Source organism: Bombus fervidus, chromosome 3 (assembly GCF_041682495.2).
Source record: "Bombus fervidus isolate BK054 chromosome 3, iyBomFerv1, whole genome shotgun sequence".
NCBI lineage: Eukaryota > Metazoa > Arthropoda > Insecta > Hymenoptera > Apidae > Bombus > Bombus fervidus.
This window is the reverse complement of record NC_091519.1, coordinates 5203187-5221572: the sequence shown is the minus strand read 5'-3', so window position 1 is coordinate 5221572 and position 18386 is coordinate 5203187. Positions and strand designations below refer to the sequence as shown.

Genomic DNA, 18386 nt, shown 5'->3' with positions numbered 1-18386 from the left:
TTCTCCTGGGGAAGGATCGATGTTCACCAGGCATCCTGATCTCAACATAGTAAGACGGGCGATGCGATGTCTTAGCGCTTGATCCACTTGGTCATGTACGCCTGGCAGGCGAATCTTTCTGGTCCATGGTGCCATTCTAGCAAACTTCCGTGGCAATAATCGAATCGAACTGAAGCTTTGGTGGGTTTCTATCCCCTAGCCGATTAAAAAAACGGTGTAACCCGTCGCGGTTTGTAGCAAAAGAATAGTTCTGTCTCAAAAGCTTGCGCTTTTGAAATTTTGTTGGGAGAAGCGTTAAGCATGCCTGGTCTCAAACTTTTGGCCTTCGGCCAGTACGCCATGGGCTGCACGAGCATCTCCCAATTGAGCGTTTTGGTAATTTTGGGCCATCCTTCCATACGGACCCAAATGCTAGTAAGCGTCTCGACTCGCACTGCCTCGACATGAATTTTTGGAAAATTTTAGCGAAATAAAAGATTTCAATTATTTGTAATTGTACGAAAAAGATTGGAATATTCTACAATGCTTTTTAATCAGTTGTTTACTATTGTATTATCACAATATATGCAATATTGCTTCGTTTACACGTTATTACCACACAAAAAGTAATACGGTAATCATGGCGAATAACATGTAACGAATATAATCTAAACAGCTAGAAAACATGAATTAGATGTTGCTATTAAGTACTACTCACTAAGGGCAGAGTATGATAATAAAGAGATGAGAGACATAAAGGAACTTTTTATCTCCTTGTGGTGCACCATTATGTAGCTCTTTAATGTAGTAAATAATAAGTACTCTTGCGTTTGTAGTACATTGACTCGTCGCTAGGTGACCTATAAGATATTTGCTTTCTCGCTAGTTGTCGCAAACGTTGCATTAACACGGGAAACAATACGTATCTAACGTACTTCCTTCGGTAGTACATATACTAAAAGGTCCTCATACATCTAACAGAGAATTCACTATAAAAAACGGACTTCAACAAGGTACAGTAAATTCCCCGTTATTCTTCAGTATTTACAATAGCGACTTACTAAATCTCTTCTCAATAAATCCACCCATAAACGCTCCATAGCCTTCGCAGATGACTTAATCATCTACGTAACAGGCCGCAAAACCAAATCAATAAAAACAGAACTACAAGAACTTTTCGACAAAATCAACGACTACTACCACACATGGAAACTAAGAATCAACGCAAGCAAATGCGAAACCATACTGTTCAGACCCAAGTCAAGTGAAATCGGCCCAGCAGAAAGAGAACACTGCCAAAAATTCCAACTAAGAGAAAAAGCAAACGAAGGGGCACTCATACCGCACAAAAACTGCGTAAAATACCTGGGTATAAACATAGACGATAAACTAAACTTCAAACAACACATCGAAATCCAACTCTCCAAGGCCAATAAAGCGTTCTGGAAAGCAAAAAGATTATTCTACTCCAAACATCTCAAGAGCAAAGTAAAAATTCTATGCTACCAAGCTCTAATCAGACCGATCATATCCTACGGCTGCCCAATCTGGTACAACAGATTTCCGCCTTAATGGAAAAAATCCGCATATTCGAAAGAAAATGCATCAGATCCGAACACAGCGGATTCAAAAAATATATAAAAAGCAAAAAAATCTACGACCTAGCCAACATTCACCGCATAGACTGTCACATCTTAAAACTAACAAGAAACCACTTCGCGCAAGCGGCAAAAATAAAAGAAAACAGCCTAATCTTCAGCTGCTTATTCCCAAACGACTCATATTACAAAAACACACTGACAACAGGCTACATCCCCCCAGAAGCGTTCCTATACCTAGACGAAAAAAACTACCTCCAAGACCAAAATAATATCCCGATAATTTACCACATAAAAAGAAAAATAGGGATCAAAACTATACTCTACGAGGAAAACTTAAACGGACAGATCACAGACACCAGATGGGGATACAACATGGCTCTCCCTCTAAAAGACACTAAAGACAAGCACAGAAAAAACACAAAAAAATATTGGTGGATACCAAATCCATAATAAAACAAGAGAGAAAACCATTAAATCGACAAAATTCAATTCTGCCTCCGTCTAACCTAGGTGTAAACTTTGTAAATATTGTAAATTTTGTAAATAAACCTATTTAACATCCCCTCCCCCTCATCCCCCCAAAGTCCCACAGTACACAAAAAGTAGACTACCGAAGCATCCTGTTTTGCGGTCAAGTTTTCAGGACAAAAATAACAACCAAAAACAAGAACACACAAAAGCTCCGCTTCCCAGCGGCTTAAATAAAAAAAAAAAAAACAACACAAGAACGAAAACACAAAAAAATTGTAAAAACCACGACACACAATACAGTATGGCTACGTCGTACTGTCGCGTATCGATACTTTTGCCTAACACGTCTTACTCTAATTCATTGTTTATTGTGAATTTCAAAAATGTATTAAAAAACAAATCTTGGTAAAATAAATGATTAAAAAAAAAAAGAAAAAAAACATATACAAAAATTGGAACGATGCAGAAAAGTGTTAGCGTGGCCGCAGCGCAAAGATTGACACGTAAAATCGTGAAGTGTTCCATTGTTAATAAAAAATAACGTTTTGTACGGTACAGCCGAATCGGATGCGCAGTACTGATAAATATATTGTGTGTGTGTGAGTATGTGCGTGATAGCACTTCTGTATATAGAAATTGTTATCTATGAATATCTTGTAAATCATATGTTAAATAAATACAAAAATTTGTTATTTTATCGTTTTTACATATAATGACAGTGTTCTTACATATTTCTTTCGGCGATTACGGTCCACAATTCTCAACACTTAATATGCATTCGGCGTAACCAGAATCTAATATGATAAATAGTTAATGTTTTATTTGAGACGACTTAAGTTTGTGAAAGAGTAAGTCATATAGGTCTTTCGTTTTGCTGCAATTACGAGGTTTCTCGGAATGAAACATTTATTTCGCGAATACATCGTACTCCGGTGACTTACATCAGGGTTCCAAGCACTCGTACCGTAGAAATAATGGTCCCAGTAAACATATCGACATAGCAAACTATGCGTAATACGTTGGACATAATAACTTGCGACCTCATGTTTCAGATCACCAAATTGATTCTGCGGTGATCGAACATCCGGAAAACGAAAGATTCTAATAAACGACGTCCGTTCTCGGGAAAATTCAAAATGTCAAAAATTCACCCTTAGACTTTAAACGTTTTTACGGTACTCTAATTATAACTCTAACTCCGACTTTCGTGTCCGATGCATTTTTCAGTAGGTAACATTTGTTAGAAAAATTCCAAAAATTTCGTATAATATCTTCAAATGTTTTGGATTAAGGTTATTATAAAACTTTTATTAAATAATTTTTTTTAGGCAGGAGGCTGGAAAGGTTTTCTACCTGCTCCCTTGCGAGAAATTCAACTCGGTCAAAATAACTTAGACATGAAATATTTACCTCTACAGTTCAAGGGTTAAATTTTCTTCATCTCTTACATTCTTGTACACTGTTTTCTTTGAACAATACAACAACAGATTATTACATCGCGACTGATGACACAGGCATAGGAATAATCTTCTACATTAACGAAAATAGACAAAACCAGCAAAAAACTTTCATGGAATGTTAGATAAATTTTTCGCGCTTTTCATAAACATATTAATATGTGTCAAACGAGGCATGAAATTTCATTAGCATTCTAATAACACTCCAAACTTCTAAATGTTTTATATAACATATACGTAAATGCTTTCTATGGAAAATCCAAATACCTTTACGAGCTACCGTAATGATAACCTTGTGATATTCAATCCTATTTCTATAAAACTATCTTTTATTCAACTAGATTTTTACTATTCACATCTTACTTCTGCTGAACTTATATATGGATAAATGTAGACAAAAAGGCATCCAGCCAGTAATACAATACACTGGTATTTATGTATGGTAAAGAAACACCGCACACGTTACTTGTTCGTAAAAATCTAATCCAACGCAATACCAAGGAAACGAGCAAAAAATTAAAAAAAGGAAAGCTTTTTGGCCAAAAATCGGGCGCCCTTTGCTCGCATGTGAAATTGGTACGTATCTGGTTGGACTAGATTTATATGAGCAAGTAGAGTAAGCGAGCAACACGTGAAAATTTCTTTCAAGTAAAAACTAAGTTATAAACGCGACTATTGCGTCGGTTACGTCCATGTCTGCAGTCACATGTATTTACACATAGGCAGAATGGAATGTACATAGTAGTAGTAATATATTATTATTGAAAACTTTTTGAAGAATAACGAGCAACGACTACAACTTTCTAGAGATTACTCGGGAGAATGTTCTTGACAACATACGTTAAGGTCAACATTTATCATATTTTTCATTTTTGATCGGCAATTATAACATATGACACATAAGACTTACAATCGTACCCAATTAGGGAGGGCCATATAAATATGTATATATTTGAGTTCGTAAAAGGAAGGACTCTGTCAGGAATTTATTCAAGAAGAATAGGCGAAGTGATTTGATTATTTTTTTTTATTACAGAGAGAATACCGTACATATTATTTAAAAAATACCGAATTTATATATTAGCGAATGTGAATGACGCATTAATTTTGGTATATATTGCAGTGCGAACAAAGTTGCACTGCTACGCTGTTAGCATAATTCATCTTCAGAATCGCACAATTTGAAAAAAAAAGTTTTATTAGATTTTGTCGCATTCGCTACTGTATTAGTGGGGCCGATTTTTAAATTTTTGCAGATTGACAAAATCATGCTATTTTTCACGAAACCGTGACATTTTACGTAAAAATGGTTTCCTTTGTTAGTTAATAAAAATTTGAAATTTTTAATAAAAAATGTGACTTGACATGCCAAAAAGAATCCATCAGCTATATGTGTGTATCAAATTTCGTGAAAAATTATTGACAATTTCAATTTGTCTTCAATAATAAAATAAAATATCTACCATATTATATTAATTTCTATGTGCGTCTAAATGAGGCAATAAAAATATTTGTTTTTTGAAAGTCACAAAGTATGTTCCCTTTTAAGTAAATGAGAGGTAAGAAAGAAAAGAATTTGAGATGTGCAATACTCGTACTTTGAAGAGCTTCGATAAAATAATTGATAACAGCGACAATGGATACTATACTACCTGTGGGCTTATCTGGAAGATCATATACTAGTTTGCAGATTATTCCATTATTGGAAATTTTCAAAGGTATCCACTACAAATCCAAGAATCCAATCCTCCTAGATTGCAAATGGAACTGGTGGAAAGAAAGGAGAATGTACGTAAGTATATCCACTTATCATGTAATATACAACATATTCTCGATTATACTGTCAACACAACCACTATTAAATCCTAGATTTAGAAATCTTTATTTCATTCTTAGACACAAGTCTTTCATAAGTCAGAAGGTATCGTACTTTCGCGACACACGAACACCTTAAAAACATCATTTTTATGTATCTGGTCTTAGGTTGTTAGAACGACCTCAGAAGAATTTACAATTTCTACGCAATTTTATTTTTAGCGAAAATGAATATTCTGATACACTGTTTGTCCCTACATTTCTAGTACAGGGTTTAGATACATGTCCCCAATCAAATCATCTGTTCATAAACTTTACAAAATGATGCTGGTAACCTAAAAAGGATCAATCAATCAAGTCACAACGAATAAGATTATGTCACCTACATTTTAAATAACTACTATACTACCTTTTGAAAAATCAGTTGAAATTTAGACAATAATCGAAAATACTATTTAGGACCATAGAATATAGGGGAACTGGTGCATCACCTTTTTACTATTTATCTGTTTCTTTATACACGTTAGGGATTTAATTTTTGCTCGACTAAACAATAACTTTAAACACGAAATGAACATGACTGACTGACATGAATTATGAAGAATTTTTCGTAATCGAATGCATTTAAGCGAACTCGGAGTCTTTCCATAAAATAGAGAATAAAAGAAAAAAAAGCCAACCATTGGTAATTAAATTTCAAGAAAAACATAAAACAAGATCAGAGTAAAAATGCAAAAAAAAGTTTGAAAAACGTTTCTAATGCAAAGAATGAATTTTCAACTGACATTTTTAAGAAGACCGTTTGTAGCATGCCAATCAATTGTGGAAGTGAATTGGATTTTTTCCAATCGTGTTGAATGAAAATCATGTAGATAGAGAATCGTCTGTACATAAAAAATTAATGTTTGGGTATATAAAAGTTGATTGTTTATATTTATATATCAAATATTAATGAAATGAAATTATTTGCTCAATTAAAATGAGATAGTAATTTAGTATAAAAATAATAGATTTTAAAAATAATACGTTTAGTCATTACATCTTACATGTTCAGCATATGTTGTCAAAACAGAAATTCTTTCTTTCTTCCTTTGTTGTGTCTTCGTTGGTTTAACATTGCTGCAAGTATCTTTCTTGAGAGAAAAGATCCATCGATCTGAGTAGAGGAAGGGCTTCTTCATATTATTAGGACTCATACCTCCAATCTGAGTTCATCGCATTGTCCAGGGTCTCGTCATCCCGCTTGTAATCTATCAAAAAGATTATATTATTTGATGCATAGTACATCTTCCAAGCCTGCGTAGATATGAGCATACATTTTGTTATAAAATCTTAAATTAGGTAAAATTTTGTATTCTTTGATATATGATTGTTTATGTAAAAACTGTATTCGTATTAATTTAGTTCTAATTCCATCCCATTACATCCGTTGTAGATATCAAATAGTCTCGTAAAATATTTATTGAGATCTAATATTGTGTCAGCATGTTAATTTATTTTTGAAAATCTCACTTATTTTTATTCATAAAATTAATAATTAACCAAGAATTTGCACCAGTGACAAATTATCGAGTCAATTCAAATAGAGTATAATCAAAATAAATAAAACGTTATGTTAGAAATATATAAATTAACAAAGAATACTTTACTTAAGGGTAACATAACGATCATTCCCTATGTGCATATTTTAGATATTCGTTTATAATTTATCTACGAACGTCTTGAAAAATAACTCAAGTAAATCACGCAAAAGAGTAAGAAGCATCAAAAATAGATAGAGAATTTATCGATATGTATCGAGAATACGTATAGTGTACACGGGTTACGTTCGGAATAAAATAAATTTGACTCGTGCCACCTACGAACATATGACTCGTATAAATAAAAAAGATAATCTTTCTCGATGATTTCCTAAGAGATGGAATTAGAATTAAATACTAAAAGCATTCGCCATCGCAGCATCTTCGCAACGGTATTATCATAATCGACGATTGCAGGAACATTTTTGTTCGTAGTCTTTTATCATAAATTTTCAGCGTCGCAATAACCGACAATAGATTATGCGCGCAATAAGCGCATTCTGTTTTCAGTTTTTTTCATTATAACTATCTTTTTTGCTTTAACGAGCAAAGAGTAAATGGCGCACGCGTTGAACATACCTTCTGTTTAAATTCAAAGCACCGCCAGCTTTGAGCGCAAACGCAATTTGTAGCACGTTATCCGCATATCGAAGCTTGCATTATTCACCAGAGTCGCATCTACAGGCCACACGCATAGGTAAGCGACTTGATATCGTCTCTTCAATAATCTGACGTTGATATGCCACCAGGATTAGAGTGCGCTGTGTTTACGCGCGATTCGTCGCATAATTCAAGATTACGCTGTCTAAGTACAAGTCATGTAGATTCCATCAAATGCTAAATGACGTTCTGCATTTTTGTATTTTTAAAAGTTTAATAAATACATAACGTACATTTCTTTTACATTTTCATATTTCTTAAAATATTATGTTCAAGTAAAATGTAACTTGAAATGCTTTTATTATTTCTAAAAGCATTAGATTAAGGATCGAGATCAAGAAGTTTATAATATCTTCGATGGATTAGAATATATTTTTTCATTCAGGTTTTTCATGTTACTTTATTTATTTAAACTATACCAAGAAGCGATCAAATTCAATAAAAATCTTGCAAAATCATTTTGTGACTATTATGTTTCCATAAACAGATGTTTCTAAATTTTATGTTATTAATAAAATATCATACGCGTTATAATACATATATATTAATTGTAATTTTGAAAATATACAGAAATACAATATAAAAGTCTAGTTAAATTTCAGCAATTCTACGCTGTACAAATATTTTTTTACATATATTTAATACAACAATAAGAATACTATAAACACCTGATCTCAATTTAAAATATATCGGTATTTAGGTTTGCACGCTAAAAATCTGTGATATATTTATTTGATAATATTTAATTACACTGAACTATACTTTGGACGCTTTAAAGAAAGAAAGGAAGGAAGACAAAAAGAAAGAAAGGACGATTTTGCAATGCAAAACGTCATTCTAATAATGATTATGTGTACCACGTATGAACGCGCGCTAATACCTAGTTGCTTCGCCGAAGGACGAGAAACAAGTAAATCACGTTTCACTTGATCTTGCGTATAAATTTCTTCGATGACTTCCTTTTAATATCCACTTGTCAGCGTCGCATATTTCAACGAAGAGCAGAAAAAGCTTTAGTGAAGAGAAGTTTACTTGAAAAGTATAAATAAAAGTGTAGTGAATAGTCGAAGGTAAAAAATAAAATCTTCAATTATTTTGCGTAAGATTCAAACAGAGACTATGTGAATAACAAGGTGTATATAAAGAAATTGTTACGAGGAGTATGTACTTGAAAATATTTAAGCTAAAAGGCTTAAAGACATACGTTTGAATTTTATTTTTCATTCTGTGAGGTACATTGATAACTTCTGCAAACACGTTTCTTTGCTTTATTAATGAACATTTAAAACATTATCCAAGTTCTTACGTGTAAAAAAAGATTATACAGCATTTTCTGTTTAATAGCCTAAGTCACCACTTTGTTGATGCTAAATATTACAAACTTATAACGAAATTATCTATCCTACTAATATGTAATCATTATGTGACTTAAGATAGATAAAAGATGCTTCAATCCATTCCAGGAAATTGGATTGTATATACTACGAGAGAAAAACATGGAAAATATCAGAAAAAAACTACGAAACACAAATCGCACAAAAGGAATATATCCACTATCTGCTGGAAAAAATGAACGATATATAAAATTCCTTGATTCCACATTATAATGTTTACTTCAATCAGAAATTCAATCTTCTTTTTTTTCTCTTCAGGTGATCATGGTTGCTTATTTCCTTAGTCATTCATTATGTTGCTCATTGATGAACTTCTTATTCTTACCGTACCTTAAGTTAGTGTGTTAAACGTTAGATCGTATCTATATCATTATATCGTGTCTATATCATTATACATATTATCGTATGTAATGGTATGGACTCTGTATGTCAGACGCAGGGCAGTTCCTAGGTATTCGATTCCGTAAGCGAATGACCACCACTAAAGAGGCATTTTTTTAAGGGAGCCTTTTCGCATGCGCTTAGTATTTGCTTTAGTACGCTTTTAGTACCTCGGTGGCATCGCGTCTGCCGGACCTGGGAAGCTAAAAGGTCAAAAAATGAAAAATCGCAGTATTAATTTCTTCATCGCCTTGCGGCGCAACAAGCTGGAAAGTATAAGATGTAACACTGATATGCGCGAATACATTTTACCAAAAATTCCTTCTCTTTCTTACAGAAAGGTCAGTGCTGCCTTCACACTGTCACCTTTCAATACCAAATATCACACTACGTATAGATTTTATCGATCGAATGTCCTCGCAACGCATGTAACACACATTTGCCGGATAACATACAACTTTCAGACCTGGATAAAATATTTATCAATCGTTTCTATTAATTCCGTACTTTCGTTCTTTATACGATAGCTAATATCTTGTTTTTTCTATGTGACAAATATATATAGTCAGGTATTCTGTATTTGTTACTTCATTCGTCAGCCAATATAAACAAAGATAAAATACATCTTGATATTTATGTTTCCAGATAATTGCATGTAAATTCTACAAATAAAAAAGTAACAAGCTATAATTCAAAACTGAAGACATTTGATTAACATATGTAGCCCATAGTTATTAAAAAAGAAAGGGCTAAAAAAGAAAAAGAAAAAATTTTATACAGTGTTTTATCACACAATGAAAATAGATTGAAATAGAATAATGGTCTTGATAGTATCAACGTATTTTTCCCAAATTCAAAGGTACTTGAAACAATTAAACACTTTGTACATTAATATTGTATATTAATTATTTGCCGAACATATCTACAAAGAAATGTTAAAATATTTGTCATTTTGTTCAGAATTTATTGTTCTAATTCAAATTATGTTCATGTATGCTAAGTATAAGTTAATTTCTGAACAATTTGAGGTTTGTAGAAGTATAGTACCTAGAAAAGAAACTAAATTGAGTAACGTTTATAGTGATCTTATAGTGATGCGATAAAGATTATATACGTATATAGAAGCTATCGTTTGAAAATTGAAATATAAATACAAGATAAGCGTTAATGTGTGTAGTACCGTAAGAGTGCATATACATAAGCGAAATACCGATCAGACTCAGGTCTGATAAGTTGTCACATGTTTAAAGCTGCTTTATCGTCACAGTCAGGCGTTTCTCGCTATTGTCGCAAAAGCGTATCGACGACAGTTCAAACGTTCACGAATATTTCCGAAGTATGTGCTCGAGCATTCCAAAATAAATTTTCTGAATGATCATTGAAAATGTTCCTCTAGCTGCTCGATCATTTGCAATAATCTTGGCAAAAGACGCAATAGCAAAAGAACGCAACGCAATTTTCGTGCAACAACCAACCCGGGCTGGGCTGTCTTCTTCTCAGTGTACACGTATGTCTCGAAACGTGATACGCATTTTTCGTAGTACGGTGTTCTTTCAAAAAAATGAAAACCGATGAGGTTTCGAGGCACGGTAAGACCGATGGCATGCATCTTCAGAATTCAGAATACATGTTTAACGGCGCAGTGTGTCGTAACGTATTATTATTACGGTTCATTTGCCAGCATTCTACCGAACTGTTGTTCGATTAATCGCAAATATCTCGAATCACGTACACGCTGATATCGCGTAACTTTTACCGCAGAGTACATAAAAGAAGAGAGGTAGCATTAAGTTAAAATGATTTTCTCTAGACAAGTTTAAAATACGAACTTAATACCGTTTTTCTTTCGAACGTAATGAAATATTTCTCTGTATTTGAACTCATTACTTTTAAGAATAGCTTCACAGCTATTGATATGGAAACATAAAATAGTCTGTAATATTAACTGGATAAATGATTGTAAAATGAGTCCTTCTGTAATCTCTTAACTGATACATTACATTGTTCTTAATAAAATTTCATCACCTGATAATCCTTTCAATAATAGAAATTGAAATCCTTATATTTGATTAGATATTTTTGTTAGATACTTAATTGATTCCGAGTTATTTGAAAATTCAAATCAATATTGACAATCATTATTTCATGATGAATATATAACGAGAGAATAATTATTTTCCAGGCACTTGATTCGAATTATTATTTTCATTCCTATAGCTTGAATACAAATAAACCAATTGTTTAAATCAATAAAAGACATCGAATTTCCTTTCAATCTTGCCCGAATAATTAAACTATTTCGACATTCGAACTATGTATGATTCAGATCAATTTGGATTGAATGTTTTCGAAGTAAATATGTTTTGATTAGTACAAACATATGCAAGAGTTAACATGTGCACTGCACTAACAAATTTTCTTTTAGAATTTCATAAATCCTTTATGGATCAAACTTATAAGATATCGAGTATATGCCTCATATTTCACTTTAATTTAATTTTTGTTTAACTTATAACTTTGTATATATGAGTGTTTGAATAATTAATACTTAATAACTGTTTTAAATTGAACCTCAAGTTTAAAACTTTTTATACGTATACGAGCAAAATAACAGAGCTATTTACTTCAGATAAGTAATTTTATAATATTATCTTAGAAAATGTGTGCGCGTGTGAGTATTTAAAAATAGAATATATTCGCTATCATTATACTATTATATTAAAAAATCATTAAATTTACAGATAATAGTTAATGAATATATTACTTAAACAAAATGTTCAACTACCTCTGTTCTCTTTTACACTCGACACTAGAAAAGTCGCAGAATGACTTATTTCGTATAACGTATTTCATCGACAATAGAAATCAATCTTGTGCCGTTATATGCACAAATATACGCTTTCTATGATCAAGAAATATTTATATTCTCGCGCTAAGTGTCACACCTTATACTTTTACAGAAAATGTTTAACCTATTTCGATCCGCATAAAAACGTAAGCACACTGAGATCAGTGTTCAATCAATCGAAATGACATTGCGCAAAAAGAGCGTGGTCGCTTGAACAATGAACGATCACTCGCATAAGTTAATATCGCTCTTTAACGCCGTGTGATCAGTATCACTTTAGAAAACGCATTGGTGTAAGTAGTGTAACATATTAAATAATAATAATAATAACAATAAGACTTACCGTCCGCCACCACGCGGAGGACCATATGCATCTGGTCTGTCGTACCCTTCGGTATAGCTAAAACAAAAATTAAGATTATTATAATAACTAATAATAGTTGAGATTATTCGAATTGAATATTTCTAAATATTTCAGTATGGAAAAGACATTTTGAAATATGTAAATACCTTGCCAAAAAATAATATATGAGAAATAATAAATATAAAGTTGAATGAACTAATTTAGATTACAGTGGGAATGAAACAGCAGAAGATTTATTGAAAATAAGTGGAATTTTGAAAAAAGAAGAATATTTATGTATTTTAAGTGAACCGCGATTATTTCAAGTTATGGTGATTTGTTAAATCTAATTTTATTTTCATACATGATAATGATTTACAAACACATAACAATGATTTAAAAAGAACTATTTGCAACAAATATAAAATAAATAAAAATAATGGAGAATAATCATTAATTACTATTTATATATTGATATTTTAAGTAGTAAAATGAATATGACTTTCTTACTTACCCTCCACCAACAGGTGGATATCCACCACTAGGGACAGCACTGCCAGGTCTTCTACTAAACATGTCTGCTTGTGGTCCAGGACCAGTACTATAACTAGGTGCCCCAGTGCTGTAGCTGGGTCCAGTACTCATTGGCCTGTTAAATGGAGGTATATCATTAACAGGGGGACCATCCCTCCTGTCGTAGGCCATCGAAGCTCCCTGACTTACCCCCCCGGGCCCACCCATCATATCCCCAGGCCCGCCCGGATAACCCCTGTCATACACAATTGGAATATGTTAACTTATTTTCACTCTATCCTTATAATGCACCAAAATGTTGCTCAAGCATAATTAATTAATCTTGTAATGCACTTGCAAATCTTAAATTAGTATAAGCATTACAGGTTAGAATAAAAATAAAGTTTCAATTCACATAATTGTTATGCTAAAATACTTCAAAATGCTGCAAGAGACTTATTCTTTTACAGTGCATACTTATTTTAAATTGTTAACATTAATCTAAACTTCTTCAAGGCTAAATTTTTTGTCCTTACATATTTAGAACTAATATATATTGTATATAAAATCTTATAAAAAATGTGTATCAATTTTATTAATAATTGTTAATCCAAATCTTTAATATCTAATTTACTATTTTAAATGTTACTATTATATAGTTATTGAATTATATTAATAAAAATTACCAATGTATTAATATACTAATTCATATTAAATAATAAAATTAAATCTAGTGTTGTAAAATGAATGAAATATATTACCAGTGACTTTCATCATATCCTACATCTGTGTAACCCGTCCCATACCCGGTAGTGGCAACTGCACCACCACCATTTCTCATAGGCCCAGTTGCAGCTCGATCATAATCATTTCTAGCTGTATAATCAACAGTGCGATTTGCACCAAAATTATCTGTACGTCCATAATCCATTGGACCTGGGGCACCACGATTAAAGTCCCCAGTCATCCCACCTCCAACTACTGCAAAATGTATACACTCTATATCAGAATAATAGTTATTTTTATTGCAGCCTGACTAAACCTATCCTATCTCTTAGATATTTAGTATTCACAAATAGCTCTGGATTGATAATAACACTTCAAATGAATATATGTAATCTTATTTCATGCATTCAACTTTGGTATCCAGAGCAAAAATCTAACAGTGTAACATTCATGATAACCCTTTTCATAAATAAAATGGTAAAAACAGTATTTATAGAATGACATATATATATATATTATTTTATCTCATATATTTAATTGTTTAAAAACAAGGAAATAAAAAAATTATGAATTTATGAAAAAATATGTTGCAACAAAAGTATGTTTAAGTTAGGTGCTATTACAAAAAAAAATTTATACATTTATATTTCAAAACACCTTTGAAAATGGATATATTATATGGTCTTATTAAAAGAAATGAAAATAGTAATTAATGATACAAAATATATGTATGTCAGATAAAAAAGGAGCTATTTTAGTTTTCTCTGTAAATAACAATTCTACAATTGATTTATAATAAAAGCAATTTTAATATGTAAAAGTAAAATCTGAACATAAAAAATATATATTTCAAATTTCAAAGATAAATACAGAAAATAAAATGAAATATAATATTGTAAATGAAAATAATGTTTAATTTAAGAAGAATAATATAAAGGGTTAATTATGAATATTACATTATCCTGGCTAAATAAAACACATACCACCGCCATTACCATAATCTGTTCTAGCTCCAAAATCTGCAGCACGACTGTAGTCAGTTCGACCGTAATCAGCTGTTCCAGTTGGTCCATATCCTCCAACAGCTCCAGTTGCTGGTCCGTATCCTCCTCCCATTCCAGGTGCCGTAGAAGTGTAACCCATTGCCGCGCTCCCCACATTTTGACCATATGCTCCACGATCAGTGTATCCAGTCCCAAAATCGGCTCCACGTCCACTAAAGTCTCCAGCGCCACGATTGTAATCGGTGTACCCCGTTGCGACGCCACCTGCAGCAGATCCATCGTAACCAACGAGTTGGATCGGAAGAACTGTAAAGCATGCCGAGATATCCAATTTGTATTTTAGTCTGTATGAAAAATATATTTACTTTAATTGATTATTTTCTCATTGCAAAATGCTTTATGTTACATTTCATAAATTTATGTTCCATTATATATTTATAATTTTAAAAAGTTTATTAACTTTGATGTAGAATAATACATTCTAATTTTTCTCATAAATTTTAAAAAGGTATGAATTATATATATTTTTAAATGACAAAAGTTTGTTATTCTGATTCTTAAATATTACATAGAAGTGTAATAGGCAATGAGAAAATAGTTATATCAAAATAGAATATCATAAAAATAAATTTACCAACCTCTTCTATCATTGTATGGTCCAGGACGAGCGTCTCTACCACCGTCTCGTCCCCCCCTACCACCTCTCACTGGTCCACCTCTTCTGTCTCCATCCCTGCGTCCTCCTCCTCCGCCACGTGATTTGCCTGTAGACTGTTCCACATTGATTGTTGCCCCTTTGAAGTTTGAATTGTGAAGAGCTTTGATTGCGGCAGCTGCATCTTCCTCACGTGCCATGTGGACAAACCCATATCGATTCATGACATCGCATTCCGTTACCTCACCAAAACGTAAAAATAATTGTCGCAACTCATCGTTGCGACAATTTTCTGGTAACCGACCCACAAATATTTTTGTCTTTCTCTGTAAAATTGAAACATACAGTTAATAACACTTATTCATGATATCTCTTTATGTAATTATAATACATGCATTTATAAATACCAATTAATAAAGAAAATGTTAGATCATTTTGTACCTCTAAAATCGACCATACCCCTGTTTGCAGAAAGTATGGTGTCTGTTTGAGATTTTATCTTGCTCAAAATTTTTGCTATTATTACAAAAATCATATAATAATAATATGATATCATTGAGCTTATATATGATAATCACTAAACTGATATTTAATCTAACTAAAATTTGTAAATGATTAAGTTATAAGATTTAAATATATAAAAAAATTACAAAAACACAATACCTTATGTACCTATAAACAAATTATGCCATTCAACTTATATATTAATTATTTATTTGAGAAAAGTAATGTACATGGAAAATAAACATCAAGGTCGTCAAATAATACAAAATGGAAAACTATTTACTATTAGCATTGTTCTTACCGGTTGATTAGATGAAACCATTTTCTGAAAATAAAAAAATAGTATCATTAATTACAGTCTTATGTGTATTATTATTTCATTTTCAAATGATTACATTTTTACATTTTATTATAATAATTTAGTCTATTAATTACAATAATGATTTGAAATATGATTTGTGAAATAATAATATTTTGCAATCATTTACATTTATCACTATTGCATATATTATAGTTATATGTATTTTTATGCGCATTATACACTAGAATTTTAAATCAAGTATATTTAAAATTTATGTTATCTTCATAAGATGGCCAATTTTGTATAATAATAATAATATCATAATAAGTTATATTTCAAATAAAAATTACATTCTATGTGATATGCTTAAGCAAAATGTAGTTACAAAAAGTTTATAATAGAATTTTTTAATATATACAGCAGCATTTAATAATTATATTTTGATTTCAATATTATTTGTATTTTGCAATAAAGTCTAAAAAAGAAAAGAAGTTTCCAAAATCGAATTATTTTAAATAACAGTATAATGTACTTAATCCGTGTTTAATGTTTTTTAATATGATATATATAATTCCTATATACATATAAATATTTTTAATTGGTTCATTATTGAGCATTGTACATTAAGTATGATGTAATAAATATACAACATTATATTTTATTTCTAAATTACATAATAAATAAATATAAATCACTATACTTGATTTCAAAATTATTACCTTTTTGGATATATAATTTTGCTAAATTGTATATGTGCATTTTGTTTGGATTTAATAATCAAACCATACATAGAATAACATAAAAAAATTAATGCCATGAAAGAAGCAAATAATAAACATCTAAGTTCTTATATGTATATACTTTAAAAATTAGTACCTTAGGAAGAAATGGTTACATGTAAGCATTAACATTTCCTTGAAATTTCCTAAAATGGAGAAACTACATTTCGAGAATATTAAAAAAAATGTATCAAACTTACATGGTCATTACTACACATTTTATAACTGTGTAAGAACAGGTGTCTTAAAATGCAAATAAAACAATTTTATATATTTTCTAACAAATAAAAATAAAGGGAGTTACTTTATAAAAATTTTGTAGATTTTAAATAGCTGAAAAAAAAATTGAATGAAATTTGAAAAGTTGATATTTTTTTCCGGTAAACGTAGAAGACGCTTATATACTGTTCAAGGCCATGAAAATTATCAGATATTATCAATAGAAAGGAAAACAATTTCATTCGTCCCATCGACCATAATTATTATAATGAAATAGTACAAAACAAGTATATTATATAGATCGAATTTTAAAAACGTAGAATTGAAATACGACCTTGTAACCGAGAAAAAAAGATATCTAAAAACAACCGGCCCTTGGCGTGCCCTAGTAACTGACGATATGTAAATCTCTTGACTCCACTTAAGTTTCAAATTCCTCAAAAATATTTCTAATTGTCAAATATCTTATTACAATATCACATTACTACTTACATGTGGCTGCGACGTTTTGGCGAAATTAAATTAAAGTAAAAAGGGATAAAACTTTCGTGACGCTATCAGCGAAACGAGATACGAAATGGCGTCAACGATTTCCACCTTGAACACTTTTGACGGCAAGCAATGAGTTCTGTACTACGTACTTGCCACCCTTAGTTCATTTAACAACAAAGTCACTAGATTATTTGTAAGACATATTTTCATGAATAAATATTCTTTTGTGAAAAATATAAATTCTTAACATTTAGTTACTTAAGAAACTTAAGCGATTTAAGAAACAAATTATTATATGGGGAAGATATACATTATAACTGGACAACTTTTATAACCTAATTAGTGACAATAACATAACTTAGAAATTGTATAATATAACTCTAACTCATGGATATGCTTTTATCATACAGATAAAAATTACTATATTTCAAGTTTTCAATAGCCGAAATCACGATCATATAAACATGCTCCGACACTCGTATATCGAAGCTTGGGGATAATCGTCCGAAAATTGAGTCATGAAAAATTAACATGGAAGACAAGAAAGTTCTTGTTTTGCGCATGTGTAACATGCTATGAACATCTCAGACAGAGATATTCTACTCATTTCTGTCTGTCTCGCAAGAACGAGATCTTTATTGTTTTCTATGTTGACTTTTCATGG

The 18386-nt window shown here is 31.3% G+C and overlaps 1 protein-coding gene and 1 long non-coding RNA gene across 8 annotated transcripts; one reads left to right on the top strand and one right to left on the bottom strand.

Annotated features, from left to right (window-relative positions):
- Positions 1–4517: 4517 nt before the first annotated feature.
- On the bottom strand, positions 4518–17918 carry LOC139998461 (uncharacterized). Of its 7 annotated transcripts, XR_011803287.1 has the most exons (9): positions 17723–17918; positions 16233–16256; positions 15411–15753; positions 14764–15078; positions 13804–14023; positions 13044–13298; positions 12530–12586; positions 6370–6573; positions 4518–5275 (listed from the first exon to the last, which is right to left on the bottom strand). XR_011803287.1 is itself a non-coding variant. In XM_072023017.1 (8 exons), exons 2-8 carry the CDS (start codon positions 16251–16253, stop codon positions 9502–9504), a joined length of 1209 nt encoding a protein of 402 aa, XP_071879118.1. In that variant the 5' UTR covers positions 16254–16256; positions 17723–17918; the 3' UTR covers positions 8756–9501. The 7 variants fall into 7 exon arrangements, 6 of the variants coding, with proteins under 6 accessions (XP_071879118.1, XP_071879119.1, XP_071879120.1 ...); XM_072023017.1 differs by lacking the exons at positions 4518–5275; positions 6370–6573 and adding an exon at positions 8756–9541 and having other exon boundaries at positions 14764–15036; XM_072023018.1 differs by lacking the exons at positions 4518–5275; positions 6370–6573 and adding an exon at positions 8756–9541 and having other exon boundaries at positions 14764–15036; positions 15471–15753; positions 17723–17916.
- On the top strand, positions 12102–13299 carry LOC139998469 (uncharacterized). The gene is made up of 2 exons (XR_011803289.1): positions 12102–12479; positions 12665–13299. It is a non-coding gene; the product is annotated as an uncharacterized lncRNA (long non-coding RNA).
- Positions 17919–18386: the final 468 nt, after the last annotated feature.